The sequence below is a fragment of the Mobula hypostoma genome, chromosome 4, assembly GCF_963921235.1.
Source record: "Mobula hypostoma chromosome 4, sMobHyp1.1, whole genome shotgun sequence".
NCBI classification, from domain to species: Eukaryota; Metazoa; Chordata; class Chondrichthyes; order Myliobatiformes; family Myliobatidae; genus Mobula; species Mobula hypostoma.
In genome coordinates this window covers 49,154,010-49,170,580 of record NC_086100.1, presented here as the reverse complement: position 1 = coordinate 49,170,580, position 16,571 = coordinate 49,154,010, and the positions used below count along the sequence as shown (strand labels likewise).

The 16,571-nt window shown below is 40.2% G+C and overlaps 1 protein-coding gene across 4 annotated transcripts in view; it reads right to left on the bottom strand.

Annotated features, from left to right (window-relative positions):
* pex5la (peroxisomal biogenesis factor 5-like a) overlaps positions 1-16,571 on the bottom strand; it is a 178,671-nt gene that overhangs the window by 63,244 nt on the left and 98,856 nt on the right. For 3 of the 4 annotated variants that reach the window (XM_063045753.1, XM_063045757.1, XM_063045755.1), the window contains one exon: positions 4,078-4,189. In XM_063045753.1, coding sequence (XP_062901823.1) covers positions 4,078-4,189 — 112 coding nt within the window. Of the gene's footprint in view, positions 1-4,077; positions 4,190-12,291; positions 12,427-16,571 lie in introns of all 4 variants that reach the window. The other variant, XM_063045754.1, reaches the window with a different exon arrangement.

Genomic DNA, 16,571 nt, shown 5'->3' with positions numbered 1-16,571 from the left:
TCTGAACCTGTACACCATGGCAATGCTAGCGTTTACTGTCCAGCCAAAATGGTCCTTGTTATCTTTCTGGTGATCGCGCTCCCACCGTTGCTGTTTGGCAGAGAGTTCTAGGATTCAGATCAAGCGATAATACACAAGTTATTATTTCCAAGTCAGAAATGGGTGTGCTTGGCAGGGGAATGTGCAGATGATGGTGCCTGAAGACCCTGTCCTTGGAGTTACAGGTTGTGTATTTGGGAGGTGTGGTTGGACTAGCAGAAGTGAGTAACCACGTGACATTTAGTGCATGGTATACACCGCGTCCACTTGGCACCGGTGCTGGAGGGACTGACTGTTCAGCACGGTGGATGGTGTACCAATCAAGTGGGTTACTTTGTCTTGTACGATGTTGAACTCTTTGAGTTATTTTGGAATGGCTCATGGAGGCAATTGATCCAGCTTTCCAGCTTATGATTTGTGCCTTGTGCTAACTGTTGAGGTTGTCAGAAGAATCATTCACAACAGCTGACTTGCTCCATTTGAGTTTCTGTCAGTGGTGTTGGTAGTGGAGGATTCAGTGAGGATAATGTCACTGAATATCAAAGGCAGCCAGTCACACTTTCAGTGACCATTGCCCTAGCACTTGTTTCACAAACGTTATTTGTCTGGTATGAGCCCACACCTGAATCCTGAATGTTTTCTGCAAGATATTATGTTAAATGTGGTCATTGGCAAGGCATTTGAACTACATCTCTGAATGGCGCGTGAACTAATAACTTGCTAGACCATTTTACCCGGCAATTGAGAGTCAACCCTGTTTGAGCATCCTGGTTGATGGGATTAAGGGTATTTCAATTAATTTTCTTGAATAATATCAGTAAGGAAATACTATATATTTTTACATTGAACATACATTTTAATTCCAGACTTGCTTAAGTAATTTCCCAACAAGGTGCATTTCAATTTCTGTCTCTGGAGCAATAAACCCGATCTCTGTATACTAGTCAAAAAAACTTAATCTCTATGCCACTTTATTTATATGTAATTATATAAACCTGTGTGTAAACATTTATACATCCATCTTAGTACCTAAGGTTACAATTACTTTGATATAAATGTCATCTGCTGTATGTTGTCCAGCGCTGAAGTAATTCTCATTTGATTGTTAATTTCCTATTAATGACAAACTTTAAAAAAAATTGATGTCATAACATAAATACTGAGTTTTTTTAGTGCATTTTAGTTGGGCTGCATTGCAGCAAACAGTAGGTGTATTTGAATTAGAAATTAAACTTCACCTGAAAATTATTAACTAAATTCAATAACTGTCTACTTTTGCCAATGGATTAAGTAAACACCGAGGTTAATTTAGTTTACTTTAAAGCATAATTTTCCTTAAAGTAGGATGGTAATTCTCCACCTGTAGGGTTATAGAATTCTACCAGGAGGTTCAGTGGCTGAGATTGAAAAGATTTTGGGGTATTATGGGGTTACTAGAGGAAAGTGGCACTGAGGTAAAAGAGTTGTCACACATTCATTGAATGGAGGAGCAGGTATGAGGGGCATCTCACTCCTGCTTCTACGTGAACATTAACAAAAAAGTGAGCAACAAACCAGACGGGAAAAAACTGCAAGAAGATGAAGTGTCAATTATTCACATAACAAAGCAAATGTCAGCCACACCCCATCTGCTGGAAGAACTCAACGGGCCAAGCAGTATCTATAGGAAGAAAGAAATTACTGATGCTTTGTGTCAAAACCCTGCATTAGGACTGAGAGTGGAAAGGCAAATTGGCCCACATCAAGAGGAGGAGAATAACAAGAATGTACTCTGAGGCATCAGTGGACTGAAGAGGAGTGCAGAATGATGGACAGGTTGAGGAGGTGAGCAGGGGTAGTGTGAAAGATTGGTGAATGATTGATGGAGACAAAGAGAGAGTGGAGAAAGATAAAAAGAATAACAGCAGATGGGGAAATCATAAACACAAGAAAATCTACCAATGCAGGAAACATTGAGGAACCTACACAAAATGCTGGAGGAATTCAGCAGGTAAGGCTATGGAGAATAAACAGTTGACATTTTGGGTCGAGACCCTTCATCATGAACCCAAAATGTCGATTATTTATCCCTCTCCTGAGATGGTACCTGACCTGCTGAGTTCCTCCAGCATTTTGTGTGTGTTACGAGATGGAGCAAGGTGGGAGGAAGAGAGAGTGAAGTGGCGGGAGATAAGCAGCTAAACCATTGCTGGATTCTGATCAGTAAAGAAGGTGAAAATGGGAATTATTGAAGGAGAAGGAAGATATGAACGAAGGCTGGAGCCAGATGGAAGGTCGGATTTGAGGTGGAGAGAACCTGTGTGTGAAGCTGGTGGAAGGAGGAGAAGGACGTGGAGAAAGATGGATGAAGAGGGGCTGGGGGAATGGAGTATGGTGGTGGGTGGTGGAGTTCTTCCAGCAGATCGTGTTGCTCTAGGTTCCAACATCTGCAGTCTCTAGTGAAACTAAATGTCGATGCTCATTTTAAATGAGGTATCTTGTGTCCCTTGTAAAAAAAACGACAAACCTCTTGCAGCTATATTAATTTGCAACAACTTTAAAAAAATTAAGAAATCTCCACCAATTTCACCTGTTGCATCAATTGCATAAAAGGAAGCATTTCAATTCTATCTATATATGTTCTAATTATATGGTTATGAAATTCACGAAAATATCTTTCAGGCCCTTTGACCAACCATTTCCATGCCGACTGTCAAATACCCAAATATATTAACCACAGTTTCCAGTGCTTAACCCATAGCCTTCTATGCTTTGGTAGTTCAAGAGATTTTGCAGATATTTAAATGTTTGTCTCCAGCACCCTCACAGCCAGTATTCCAACCATCCTTAAATAGAAAAATATCCTCAAATCCCCTCTAAACCTCTAATACTCACTTAAATGTATACCCTCTGATTTTAGACACTTTGCTCTGGGGAAAAAGTTTCTTGTGATCTAACCCCATCATGCCCATTATAATAAGGCCTCCCACATCCAAGCCACTTCCACAACTAGAAAAACAAACCCAACCCAGGCCTCCAGCCCCTCTCATAAGTGATATGCTCTATCCCAGGCAACTTCTAGTGATTCTTTCAAAACTGATGGACAGGAACAAATGGAGTCTACAATGAGTAATTGATTGATTGCTGCCTACTCTGGATCCCTGAGACCCCACTCAATTGACATCTTCTGACAATCTTCAATGATTGAAAGCTTAGTAACAAGAAGATAACCGGAGGAGATATGGGCAAAGCATTTGGCCAAAGAACTGTTCAGCAACTCCGAAAAAAAGGCTATTGTGGAAGATGGGGTTTATCTGAATTAAAGCAATTTTGCACATTTTTGGGCCTCTTAATACCCATCAAAAAATTCCACTAAGGCTACAGGAACTTGTAACACATCAATCAAGAATGCAGAGCTGAAACTTCAAATATCAGATTCACTCTGGCAAAGTGAAACCTAGCAACGCTGTTCGGTAAATCTCCTATGTGAAGCTCTCGCTTTTAATGCAAGTTCTACAATCACCATTAGGGTGACCCACACTGATATTTTAATGCCATAAACTCCGCAGTAAGAAGCAATTTCCTGGCACCTTTCATAACTAGAGTAATATGAAATTTAGTGACTGAAGCAGATACCCGGCTGGCATTTAAGACAGGCCAGATCTGTAGATGAAGATAATGGGGATATGAAGACAGTGTGGGCTCATGAAAGATTATGTTCCTTTCACATGAAGGATGAAAGCCAACACAGATTAGTTAGACTGAATGGCTTGCTTCCATTTATAATGCCTACACAAGACATATTTTCCTAGGGTCAGATTGCATTCTATAAACAAAATTTCAATAATTGAGTATTAATGAAATCAATATACAAGGTTATTATCTACTAATTACACACTATTCATATGATTCTAATTTCCATAAACAGAGGCTAATTATGTTGTTTGCACCATATTGATCTCAAATAAAACAATATACTGGATTGTCACTGGGAAAATATAATTTTAATTATTATTAGGGAGATCCCTTTAGTTTTGTAATACTTATGCTAATAGTCACCTGCTGTATTTGAAGTCGTTGTACGGGAAACTCTGTCAGCTTTTGCTTCAAGTAGAAAATCATCAATTGATGGGCTCAGGAGGGGTCGACTCTCCTGCTGTTCATTCACCAGCTAAAAATAGAAATAAAAGCAGCAGTCATTTGAAGGAAGATGCAAGAAGGATTGAATTATACAATTAGATTACAGTAAAACTGCTTTATCAATATTTAATCGTTTCAAATTGGGTTGCTATTTGCACACACTCTTGAAGTCTTTAGTCATAAGCAGGCCAGGTTTTTGTTTCATACAGTTTATCAAGGTGATTTAAAAGACTATGAGCAACACCAAACGTTCTTACATTCACAGCAGTGAAAGAAGCAGGAGCAGGAATAGGAAGTGTTGCCCTCAAGCTTGCTTCGCTATTAAATGGATCATGGCTAATCTGATCTTCTTAACTCCATTTCCTGCTCATTCACAACTGTCGACTCACCTAGCAACCCAAAATACATCTAGTTTAGCTATTAACATATTCAAAGATTCATCTTGAGCTGGGTAGAGAATTCCCGAGAATAAGAACAATCCAATAAAAACGTCCTCAACTCCTTTCTAAATAGATGATCCATAATTTTTAAAATATGCCCCCAGTTCTAGATGCCCCCAAAAGGGAAATATCCTCAGCACCTACCTTGTCAATTCCCCTAGAATTCAGGATCACTTTAATTCTTCTAAACTTCAATGGTTACAGCGCCTACTTGCTTAAACTTTCCTCATTCTAAACCCCTTCATTTAGTGACTTTTTCTGAACTCCTTCAGTCCAATTGTATTTTTCTTTAAATAAGGGAAACAAAATTTTATGTGGTGCTTTTGAATGGGATTTCACCGATACGGTGCAGAGCTGTATGTAAATTGGTTTGTTATTGTCACATGTAACTGAGGTACAATAAAAACTTGTCTTGCATTCCATCCGTACACAAATTCAATACATTACAGCACTGAGGTAGCACACAAAGTAAAACAATAAAAGAGTGCAGAATAAAGTGTTAAGAGTTTAGAGGAAGTGTTCAAGATCACAACATCAGAAGGTCACGTCCATTTTACTGTAATAAGGTACATTCTATAATCTCATAACAGTGTGATAGAAGTTGTCCTTGAACCTGATGGTATGTGCTTTCAGGCTTTTGCATCTTTTGCACAGTTTGGGGGGGGTGGAAGAGAAAATGCCTGCAGTGGGTGGGATCTTTGATTATGCTGGCTGCTTTACAAAGGTAGCGAAAAGTGTTGAAAGAGTCCCTGGAGGGGTGGCTAGTTTCCACGATGTGCTGAACAGTATCCATAACTCTGCAGTTTCTCGCGGTCATTGCCATACTACGCCAGGACACATCTAGATAGGATGCTTTTTTTATGATGCGTCAATAAAAATTGGTGAGGGTCAAAGGAAAAATGCCAAATTCCTTTTGCAGAGGCGTTGATGAGCTTTCTTTGCTGTGGCATCAATGTGGTTGGAACAGAACATGCTCGTGGTGGTGTTCACGCTGAGGAACCTGGAGCTCTCAACCCTCATCACCTTAGCATTGTTGATGTAGACAAGAACATGTACACTGCCCCCTTTCTGAAGTCAATAACCAGCTCTTTTTGTTTTGCTGATATTGAGGGAAATGTCGTTGTCATGACTCCATGTCGCTGTGCTCTCTAACTCCTTCCTGTACTCCAACCCAGTTATTGGAGATACAGCCCACATCAGTGGAATCATCTGAAACTTGTAGATGGGGTTAGAACAGGCATTGGCCATGCAGTTATGAGTGTACAGGGAGCAGATTAGGGGGTAATACTTCCCTATTTTTCACTCCCACCCCCTTTATGAAGAAGGCCAATATTCGACTACACGTGAAATGTGCCCATGTACAATGGGGCCCTGCCTGCACAGCAGTACAATTCTGTCTCTCCATTGTAACTATATCCCCTGCATTATATTTTGGCCACCTACTTAAACCATCTATATCTACTGTATAATCTTTGGCATTCTCCTCATAACTTCAGTCAGCTCTGGGACACCTAGGCAAAGATGCAGACATCTGGATGCTCTTTATTGAAAACAGCTCCGCATTCAACACTATCATCCTTTTGAAATGCATCACTAAGTTCCAAGACCTAGAGTAGAATATAAAAACAAGGAGACAATGATGAAGCTTTATAAGACACTAGTCAGGTCACACTTGGGAGTTTTGGGCCCCATATCTCAGAAAGGATATTTTGTCATTGGAAAGAGTCCAGAGGAGATTCACGAGGATGATTCCATGAATGAAGGGGTTAACATATGAGGAGTGATTGGCAGCTTTGGGCTTGTGCTTACTGAATTTAGAAGGATGGTGGGGGGGGGGAGAAATCTCACTGAAAGCTACTGAATGTTGAAAGGATTAGATAAAGTGGATGTGGAAAGGATGTTTCCTATAGTAGAACTAGAGGCCACAGCCCCAAAATTGAGGGGCATCCCTTTAGAACAGAGGGAAGAAGGAATTATTTTTAGCCAGAGAGTGGTGAATCAGTGGAATGCTCTGCTACAGATGCCTAGACCATGGGAATATTTAAAGCAAAAATTGATCGTTTCCTGATTGGTCAGGACATCAAAGGTTATGGCAAGAAGGTAGGTGTATGGGATTGAATTGGATCCAGGATCAGCCATGATGGAATAGCGGAGTAGACTTGATGGGTTGAATGACCTAATTCTGCTCCTATGTCCTATGGTTTTAAGACTGGGCTTCGATATCTTCCTGTGCAACTGAATCCTCCATTTCTTCATCTGCAGACCCCAGTCAGAACGGTTTGGCAACAACATCTCCTCCACAATCACCATCAGCACAGATGCACCACATTGCTGTGTGCTTTGCCCCTTGCTCTACTCACTGTATACCCAGGATTGTGTGGATACAGCTCCAATGATGTGTTTACATCTGCTGACAACATCATAGTTGTTGGCCGACTCAAAGGTCAACATATAGGGAGAACACTGAAAATCTGGTTGAATGGTGCCACAATAACAACCTCTCACTCAGTGCCAGCAAAACCAAAGAGGTGATTATTGAACACAGCAAGAAGAAACTGGAGGTCCATGAGCCAAGGTTCTCATTGGGAGTTGGTGGTGGAATGTCAGCAGCTTCAAATACCTTGGTGTCAAAGCATCTGTCCATCACCAAGAAACAAGTGTCGTCACCAAGAAGGCATGACAGCACCTCTACTTTGTGTAGATTCAGTATGTCACCTAAAACTTTGAGAAACATCTACTGATGCATAGTGGAGAGTATCCTAACTAGGTACTGTGCCCGGAACAGAAAAGATCACAGCGAGTAGTGGATACAGCCTAGTCCATTATAGGCAAAGTCATCCTCACCAGTGAGCACCGTCACAAGAAAGCATCATCCATGTGTTACGTACCCCGTAACTGGGTTGCCAAACCAGCAGAAATGGATCAGTCAGTTGGAGTCTGGATTACTAGAACTAAGAAAGTTTTATTAAAGAAACAAGCAACACAGTAATTGAAAGGATAATAAATGCAACAGTTCAGCAATGATAAACACACATGTGCACAGAATTAAGATAACAGCATCAATCAAGCTCTACCGTTGTCTAGGGGTAAATGACCAATTTCAAAGTGACACAAAAGTCCAGTTCGATTTAATAGTTCAGTTCACAGTAATCGTTGCCATGGCGATGGACGTGGGGGGGGGGGAGAGAGAGAGAGAACGGGAACGACTGATCATTCAGAAACGGCTTCCACTCACAGACCGGCGATATTGCTCATAAGCAGCAGCTCCCGGGTGGGTCCTTTGTGATGTCACCTGAGGTCACCGACTGTGACCCCTCCTCCAGATGCGGTCGATCCTCTGCAGTGAACCCGGCACCCAAGCGAGGGTGGACACACACCGGGTTCCCGCTGATCGTACCTTTCCACCCTGTGCGTTTAAGGTCCGGTACTTCCCACCGACTCGTGAGAGACACACCACTTCCAGGGTCTCGTTACCTCGGGTGTCGTGTGTGTCCTGCCTTAGCGAACCTGTCCCTTTTTATCCCCCCTGCTGGGGTATCGCCTGTCCATCACTTCAAACAGTTCAGGGTTCAAAGGGGGGGAGCCGCTCCAGACAGCTCTCTCTCCCGTCCCTTCATTACACATCTCCAGATGCTGCTTCATTGTTCTTTATCTCTCCTTCCCCTGAGGACAGGTGGCAGACCAACTGCTGATGCCACTGATGCTAACCCAGGCCAGCAAACATCTTAATTTTATGTGTATTCTCGTCACACATGACACCCATCTTCCAAGCCATGCTGTCTTCTTGCTACCACCGTCAGATAGGAGGTACAAGAGCCTAAGTCTCTATATGCAAAAGACAACAAACTTAGGGAAAAAAATATATATACACACACACACACACTTTATTTTATACCCAAACAACAGGAATTCTGCAGATGCTGGAAATTCAAGCAACACACATCAAAGTTGCTGGTGAACGCAGCAGGCCAGGCAGCATCTCTAGGAAGAGGTGCAGTCGACGTTTCAGGCCGAGACCCTTCGTCAGGACTAACTGAAGGAAGAGTGAGTAAGAGATTTAACATCGACTTCTCTAACTTCCACTAATGCCCCACCTCCCCCTCGTACCCCATCTGTTACTTATTTTTATACACACATTCTTTCTCTCACTCTCCTTTTTCTCCCTCTGTCCCTCTCACTATATCCCTTGCCCATCCTCTGGGTTCCCACCCCCGCACTTGTCTTTCTTCCCGGACCTCCTGTCCCATGATCCTCTCATATCCCTTTTGCCAATCAACTTTCCAGCTCTTGGCTCCATCTCTCCCCCTCCTCCTATCATTTTGGATCTCCCCCTCCCTCTCCCACTTTAAAATCTCTTACTCACTCTTCCTTCAGTTAGTCCTGACGAAGGGTCTCGGCCTGAAACGTCGACTGTACCTCTTCCTACAGATGCTGCCTGGCCTGCTGCGTTCACCAGCAACTTTGATGTGTGTCGCTTTATTTTATATATATTTACCAAATTTGTCTTCTTTTGCACATTGATTTTCAGTCTTTATGTATAGTTTCTCATAAATTCTATTGTATTTCTTCATTTTCTGATAAATGGCTACAGGAAAATTAATTTCAAGTGATATATGTATTTTGATAATGTATTTATTTTGATTGACTCAATTTCCACAGATGTTTATATCATCAAATTTGAATACACAACCATATTACCGAAATAGATGGTAGCTGGCTGAGATTTCAGAACTGACGCAGCAACCAAATAGTCAGTGTGCCAATCTGAAAAAAAAACATTTTTATCTTGACTGCAAGATGATATTTCAGTCCTGTTATTTTTTTTTCTTTAATACCGTAAGCATTTGCCCAATGCAGTAAAATTTTATGTGAAAACTTACTGAATGTCTTTTATAAATCTAACTTTATATGTTTACATGTTTTCCATTAATCATCCCCCTTATTACATACTCAAATCAGTTTGTCCAACCTGATTTTCCTTTCAAAGAAACCATCTTAGTTCTACTTGATTTTTTATGATTTTCTAAATATCCTCTTTTTTGTCTTGGTAATGGATTCAAGCATTTCTCAATAACACTTAATCAAACTGATCAGATCTTAGCTCCCTTCCTTCTCTCTTATTCTTTTCTTAAATTGAGAAAATAAATGTGTGTTTTTCTTCTCAAGTCAAGCCAAGCCACTTTTTATTGTCATTTCGACCATAACTGCTGGTACAGTACACAGTAAAAACGAGACAACATTTTTCAGGACCATGGTGCTACATGAAACAATACAAAAACTACACTGAACTACGTAAAACAACACAAAAACTACACTAGACTACAGACCTATCCAGGACTGCATAAAGTGCACAAAACAGTGCAGGCATTACAATAAATACTAAACAAGACAATATGCACAGTAGAGGGCAGTAGGTTGGTGTCAGTCCAGGCTCTGGGTATTGAGGAGTCTGATGGCTTGGGGGAAGAAACTGTTGCATAGTTACATGGTCTTTCCAGAAAGCAGAGAAGCAAGATCAAAGTTCAAAGTAAATTTATAATCAAAGTACATATATGTTACCATTATCAACCCTGAAATTCATTTTCTTGTGGTCATACTCAATAAATCAGATAACTATAATAGAATCATTGAAATACTGCACCAACAGGGCGGGCAACTAGTATGCAAAAGACAAACTGTACAAATACAAAATAAAAAAAATAAATAAAATAATAAGAAGAATAATCAATCAATAAATATCAATAACATGAGATGCAGATTCCTTGAAAGTGAGTCCATAGGTTGTGGAAACAGTTCAGTGATGGGGCAAGTGAGGTTAAGTTATCCTCTCTGGTTCAAGAGCCTGATGCTTTGAGTTGTAATAACTGTTCCTGAACCTGGTGGTGTGGGCCCTAAGCGTCCTGTACCGTCTTTCTGATGGCAGCAGTGAGAAAAGATCTGGCCAATGTATCTATTGTCCTGCAACCATTTCCTTTAGCACAGTATATTGCAACCACCAGGTCTAGGAGAGCTGTTCAGTAAGCCTTTAATCTAATTAGTTTGCTGTGCCTCTTTCTTGTAACAGTGATTATTTCATGTTGCTTTTGACCTGGATTTGCTATTCTTACCGAAATGGTTTCAGGATCTATCCCGAAAACAGCCACAAAACATTTGCCAATATCCTCCAAGGAACTATTATTCAGCATTACTGTGCCCGCAATCTTCATTTGTTTTTGCACTTCTTCCCAGATGATTCACATTTCTTCCTGGACATTTTTGCTGCTTTCTACAGTTTTTCCAAATCTTTTGGCCTATAACTAATCTTCCTAGCAGTGCATCCCTTTTCTTTCAATTTAATACCAGACTTAAGCTTCGTAGTTAATCATGGATGGACCATCCTTCATTATGTCTTAATGGTCATTGGCTGTAAATCTCTGAAACCCCCATCTAACCCAGAAGTATTGCAGCAATTCAAGGGAGCAACCCATCACCACCTTCTCATGGGCAATATGCTAGTCTTAAGAGCAACACCCACATCCTGAAAATGAATAAATAAAATATGCAGCTGTAGCAGAAGCAGCACATGATGAACTACTAGCCAGTATGAATGACTGAAATAAAGGAGAGGAAGGTCTGCTTACTGCAGATACACTTCTTGGCGGTCTGGAGTCTGTCTGAAAGCTTTCCAGGTTTAAAGTCAATGAAAATTTCACTGAGTAATTCATTATATTACCTGACACAATTGAAAGACACAAACTCAAACTGTACATTAGAAAGGTGTTGTCTAATGCATCATACAGTTTAAAAATAGAAAATCTATGAACAACACTAATTTTGTTTTCAGCAAACTAATTTGCCATCTGCAGCATTTCACAAAATGAAACATAACTGAAGTGAATTAAACAAACATATTATTAATCACTTAACAGGTTAACACTTAATTTATTTGTAGTTTGTTTGCACTCTTTCGTTATTTCTAAATCATCTTTATTCTGTTAACTTGTAATATAAAAATATCTTTGAATATATTTATTAGTCTCTTTTGGCTTCTTTAGTTGCTTTAAAACATTGCTATTTGCAAAACCAAACTGGTCTTTGCACTTAGTATTTTAAGCAAAGTATTAAGGCGAATTTTATGCTTTCTGCTTGAACCACTCAATGACTACAAGCAAACCTCTGTTATTTAATCCTCTAATTTAACTAAATAACTTTAATGGATACCATTTTAACAAAGGGGGAAAGAAGCTGGTGTTGAAGTTTGAACCCGAGTATACCAAAGATGATTGAGGAGCATTTAACTAAAAATTCTAGTGCATCATGATGAGCGTGTTAGAAGCATGCCATAGTGCATTCCAAGGACATTTTGCTCTTCCAAAGCCAGTTCGAAAGGTCAGAGACCTCACAGCTCAGTGTTTGGTAAGGTGCTGCTCAGAGTTGAGAAAGAACTGTTGCCAGTGGTAGGGAAGGCAATTAGTACTTAGTGCAAAGGGAACTGGAAAATGGAAGCACATCAGGTGAAGGGGAGCCAGGAAGCGTAATCAGTGAGAGGTTGTGGGGTGCAGGGAATGGATTAAGTTAGGTCAGGCAACAATTTGAGCATATTGCAGGGTTGTGGGGAATGGTTAGAGATTGGGGTGTTCAGCACTGGAGAGAGTAGGCATAATGAACACTGCCATCTCCCCGACCCAGGATAGAGATATATAAACTGACTCACCTGAAGATGTTCCAATCTGACACTGTGTAAGAAAGGCCATGTTTTCCGGTGAGTTCCAAACAACGTGTGCCAAGGCATATGGGTGGCTAACGCCAGGAAGTGACTAGTCATGTTCCTGGAGCGACATTAAATGACCTGGAAATAATTGTCATTGTGTATCACTCTTGGTTGGAAAAAAAAATCAATTTTCAGTTGCATAATGCTGAAAAAGCAGCATCGCAAAACTGAATTTCCAATCGATTGAATTGAGGGCAAATTAACATCTGAAGGAAAGGGGATTGGACTTGGGAAGGAAAACAACTTTAATAAGAGCTACTGGGCTTTGAGCTGGGTAGAGAGTAGCCGCAACATTACAATTCTCTTTTATTAACTTCAATTATAAAGCACAGTTGAGCTGAAGGCATAAATAAATCATAAGACCATAAGGTATGGGAGCAGACTTTTCATCCATTGCATATGCCCTGCCATTCAATCATGACCGATTATTTTTTCTCTCTTTTCTCAACCCCATTCTTCTGCCTTCCCCCATAACCTTTATCCCCTTACCAATCAACAAACTATCGATTTATGCCTTAAATATACCATATGAACTGTCGTCCATGGCAATTTGTGGCAACAAATTCACCAGATTCAACAACCCCCTGAAGAAGTTCCTTCTTACCTCAGTTCTATAGGGATGTCACTTCATTCTGAAACTGTGCCCCCAGATCCGAGCTCTGCTACTAGTGGAAACGTCCTCTCCACATCCACTCTATTTTACCCTTTCACTATTTAGTAGCTTTCAATCGGTTCCTCCCTCGTCCTTGTGAACTCCATCAAGTATGGGCCCAGAGCCATCAAATGCTTTTCAAACTTTAAACCTTTCAATCCCAGGATCATTCTCTGGACCCTCTCCAAGGCCAACACATCTCTCCTTAGACATGTGTGTAATATTCTGGAGGCACTCAGCAGGCCAGGAAGCAACTACGGAAAAGAGTGAACAGTGAACATTGTGGGCCGAGTCCTTTTATCAGTGCTGAATTCCTCCAGCGTTTTGTATCCGTTGCTTTGGATTTCCAGCATCTGCACATTTTCTCGTATTAGTATTATATTGAATCTATTACAGTACTGAAGTATGGTTTAAAGAAGGTCAGCTTAAGATTCCTGGTTACTTGATTTTCAGATGCAAGGGAATAGCAGAGGGAAGGAGAGTCAGCAATACTAATTCACAGAAAGAATTACAGCTGTGAGGATTGATGGGTTCAAAAGATCATCAAATCAAAAAGAAGCTATTTAAATATATTGGAAAGTAAAACAGAATGAAAACTAAAAACCTTTTTATATAAAAAGCATAATTAATGAAAAAGCAGAGCCTAATAGAGATCAAACTGGTCATACATGTTGAAATGAAGGATGCAATTATGATTTATAAAGAATACTTCCATTATCATCTTCTGCTTTGCAAAATGTAGTGGAAGATAATGAATGTGAAATATTGTATAGGTTAAACATAGTGTATCAGTAGGTTAATTGGTTGAGCCTTGAAACTGGATATATCAGTAGGCCTGGAGTAAATATATCCTAGGCTGCCAGAAGCAAGGGCTTTCAATATTCACTCCTCCACTACACAAGGACTGGAGGGCCACTGACATTGCATTGCTGTTTAATAAGGCAGGAAGGGATAAACTGACTATTTACCAGTTCGTTTTAAGTGGTATCAATTCTAAGGGACAGTGTAAACCTTCATTTAGAGAGAAATGCATAGCGATCACTGGCAGCTAGGAAGTATCTGTTAAGGAAAAGTCTTTTGACACGACGAATTGAACTTTGAACGGACAACAACAAAGCCAATGAAAATGATGCAGTAATAAATATTTATGATTTAGACACAAATGAAGACAAGATGATAAATGCAAACAAGGGCCATATACAGTAAGTGATGGTGAGGAGGAATGTTTCGGGCTGCCAGAGGATATTGATGCTCTTGTTATTTGGACAGAAAGATAGTGATTGCAATTAATACCAGAGAAGTGTGAGGCAATACATTTGCAGAGGTGCATCAAGGCTAAGCAATACACAATAAATGTAGCTAACCAAAGAGTAAACGTGACCTTGGATTGCATGTCCACCAATCCCTAAAAAGTAGCAAGGACAGTCCATAAGATACAGTAGTTAAAATGGAATAAGCATCCTTTATTTTAATAACAGAGCATAGAAGCTTTGCAATAACTGTTGACACAATGCAGGCCACAGTTTGATCATTGCATACAGTTCTAGTCAACACACTACGAAAGTTGAGACTACAAAGGTACCTTTGTACAGGGAGGTTTTACAAGGATGTTGCCAGGACTGGAAATTTTTAGTTATGAAGGAAACAGCATAGCGTATGGTTGATTTTACTTTGTAATAAAGGAGATCAAATGGAGACACAAATGAAATGTGTAAACCTGTCAGAGACGTGGATGATAAACAGAAAGGACCTATTTCCCTTTGTAGGATGGGGATGTGTCCTAAACTATATTATGATGAAACCTATTCAAAGTAAATTTATTATCAAAGTACATACTGTATGTCACCAGATACAACCTTGATATTCACTTTCTTGCAGACATACTCAATAAATCCATAGTAGAATAATAACCATAATAGAATCATTGATAGACCACACGAACTTGAGTGTTCAACTAGTGAACAAAAGACAACAAACTGCAAATATGCAAAGAAACAAATAATAATAAATAAGGAATATATGGAGAATATGAGATGAACAGTCCTTGAAAGTGAGTCAATAGGTTGTGGGAACATTTCAATGATGGGGCAAGTCAAATTGAGTAAAGTTATCCCCTTTGGTTCAAGAGCCTGGACCTGGTGGTGTGAGCCCTGAAGCTTCTGTACCTTCTTCCTGATGGCAGCAGCAAGAGGAAAGCATGTCCTCAGCAGTGGGAGTCCCTGATGATAAATACTCTTTTTCTGCGACAACCTTTCATGTGGGTTGGGCTTTACCGTGGTGGACTGGGCCATATCCACTACTTTCTGTAGGATTTTCCATTCAAGGGCATTAGGGTTTCCATACCAGGCTGTGATGCAGCCAGTCAATATACTTTCCACTAGGTCCTCTGAAATAATAACACTGAGGAATTTAAAGTTGCCGACCCTCTCTGCCTCTGATCCCGCAATGAGGAATGCCACATGCACCCCTGGATTCTTCCTTCTGAAGTCAATAATCAGTTCCTTGGTCTTGCTGACATTGAGTAAGAGGTCATTGACAGGGCACCACTTAGCCAGATTATCTATGTCCCTCCTATATGCTGAATCATCAACACTTTTTGATTCTGCCTAAGATAGTGGTGTCGTCGGCAAACTTGAAAGTGGCACTGGAACTGTGCTTAGCTACACAGTCATGTGTAAATCGAGTAGAGCAGTGGACAAAGCACACAGTCCTGTGGTGCACCTATGCTGATGGAGCTCATGGAGGAGATGTTGTTGCCAATCCAAACTGACTGGGTCTGCAAGTGAGGAAATGGAGGATCCAGTTGCACAAGTAGGTATTGAGGCCCAGGATTTGAAGACTATTGATTAGTTTTGAGGGTATGATGGTATTGAATGCTGAGCTTCAGTTGATAAAAGAGCTCCCTGATGCATGTCTAGGTGTTCCAGGGTTGAATGAAGAGCCAATGAGATGGCAGCTGTAGACTTGCTGCTCCGGTAGGCAGACTGGAGCAGATCCAAATCACCTATCAGGTAGGAGTTGATATGTTTTAACTGGTGAAAAGAACTGGAAGAGAAATAGTTCTTTTTTTAAAAAAACCAGACTGTGGCAAAGATCTGGAAATCGCCACCTGAAATGTTGGGAGAAATAGAAAACCTCATTGCATTTAAAATTATCTGAAGTATATCGAGGCATGGAGCATGTGCTGCAAAATGACACGAGCTGAGGCTTTTCAACTGCAATTGGTACGATGGTCTGAATAGTCATCTGTATTATTCCATCTGGCATAGTTAGCATATTGTTGTTTGATTGTTTGTGGTTTTTGCATTGCTATACCTATGCTCTATTCTTGGTTGGTGCAGCTGTAACGAAACTCAATTTCCCTCGGGATCAATAAAGTATATCTATCTATCTATTACACAATTTCTATGATTCAATGAAAATCATCAAAAAACACTTATTTTATTTTTAATTTTATTCAGCAAATCTTTTGATCTATTATGCAAAAACTTTAAGTATTAAAAAATGCACCTGAAGACCTAAATTCAACGTGAGAAAAATGTTGGTATTTAAAGATAGAACAAAATTTTGG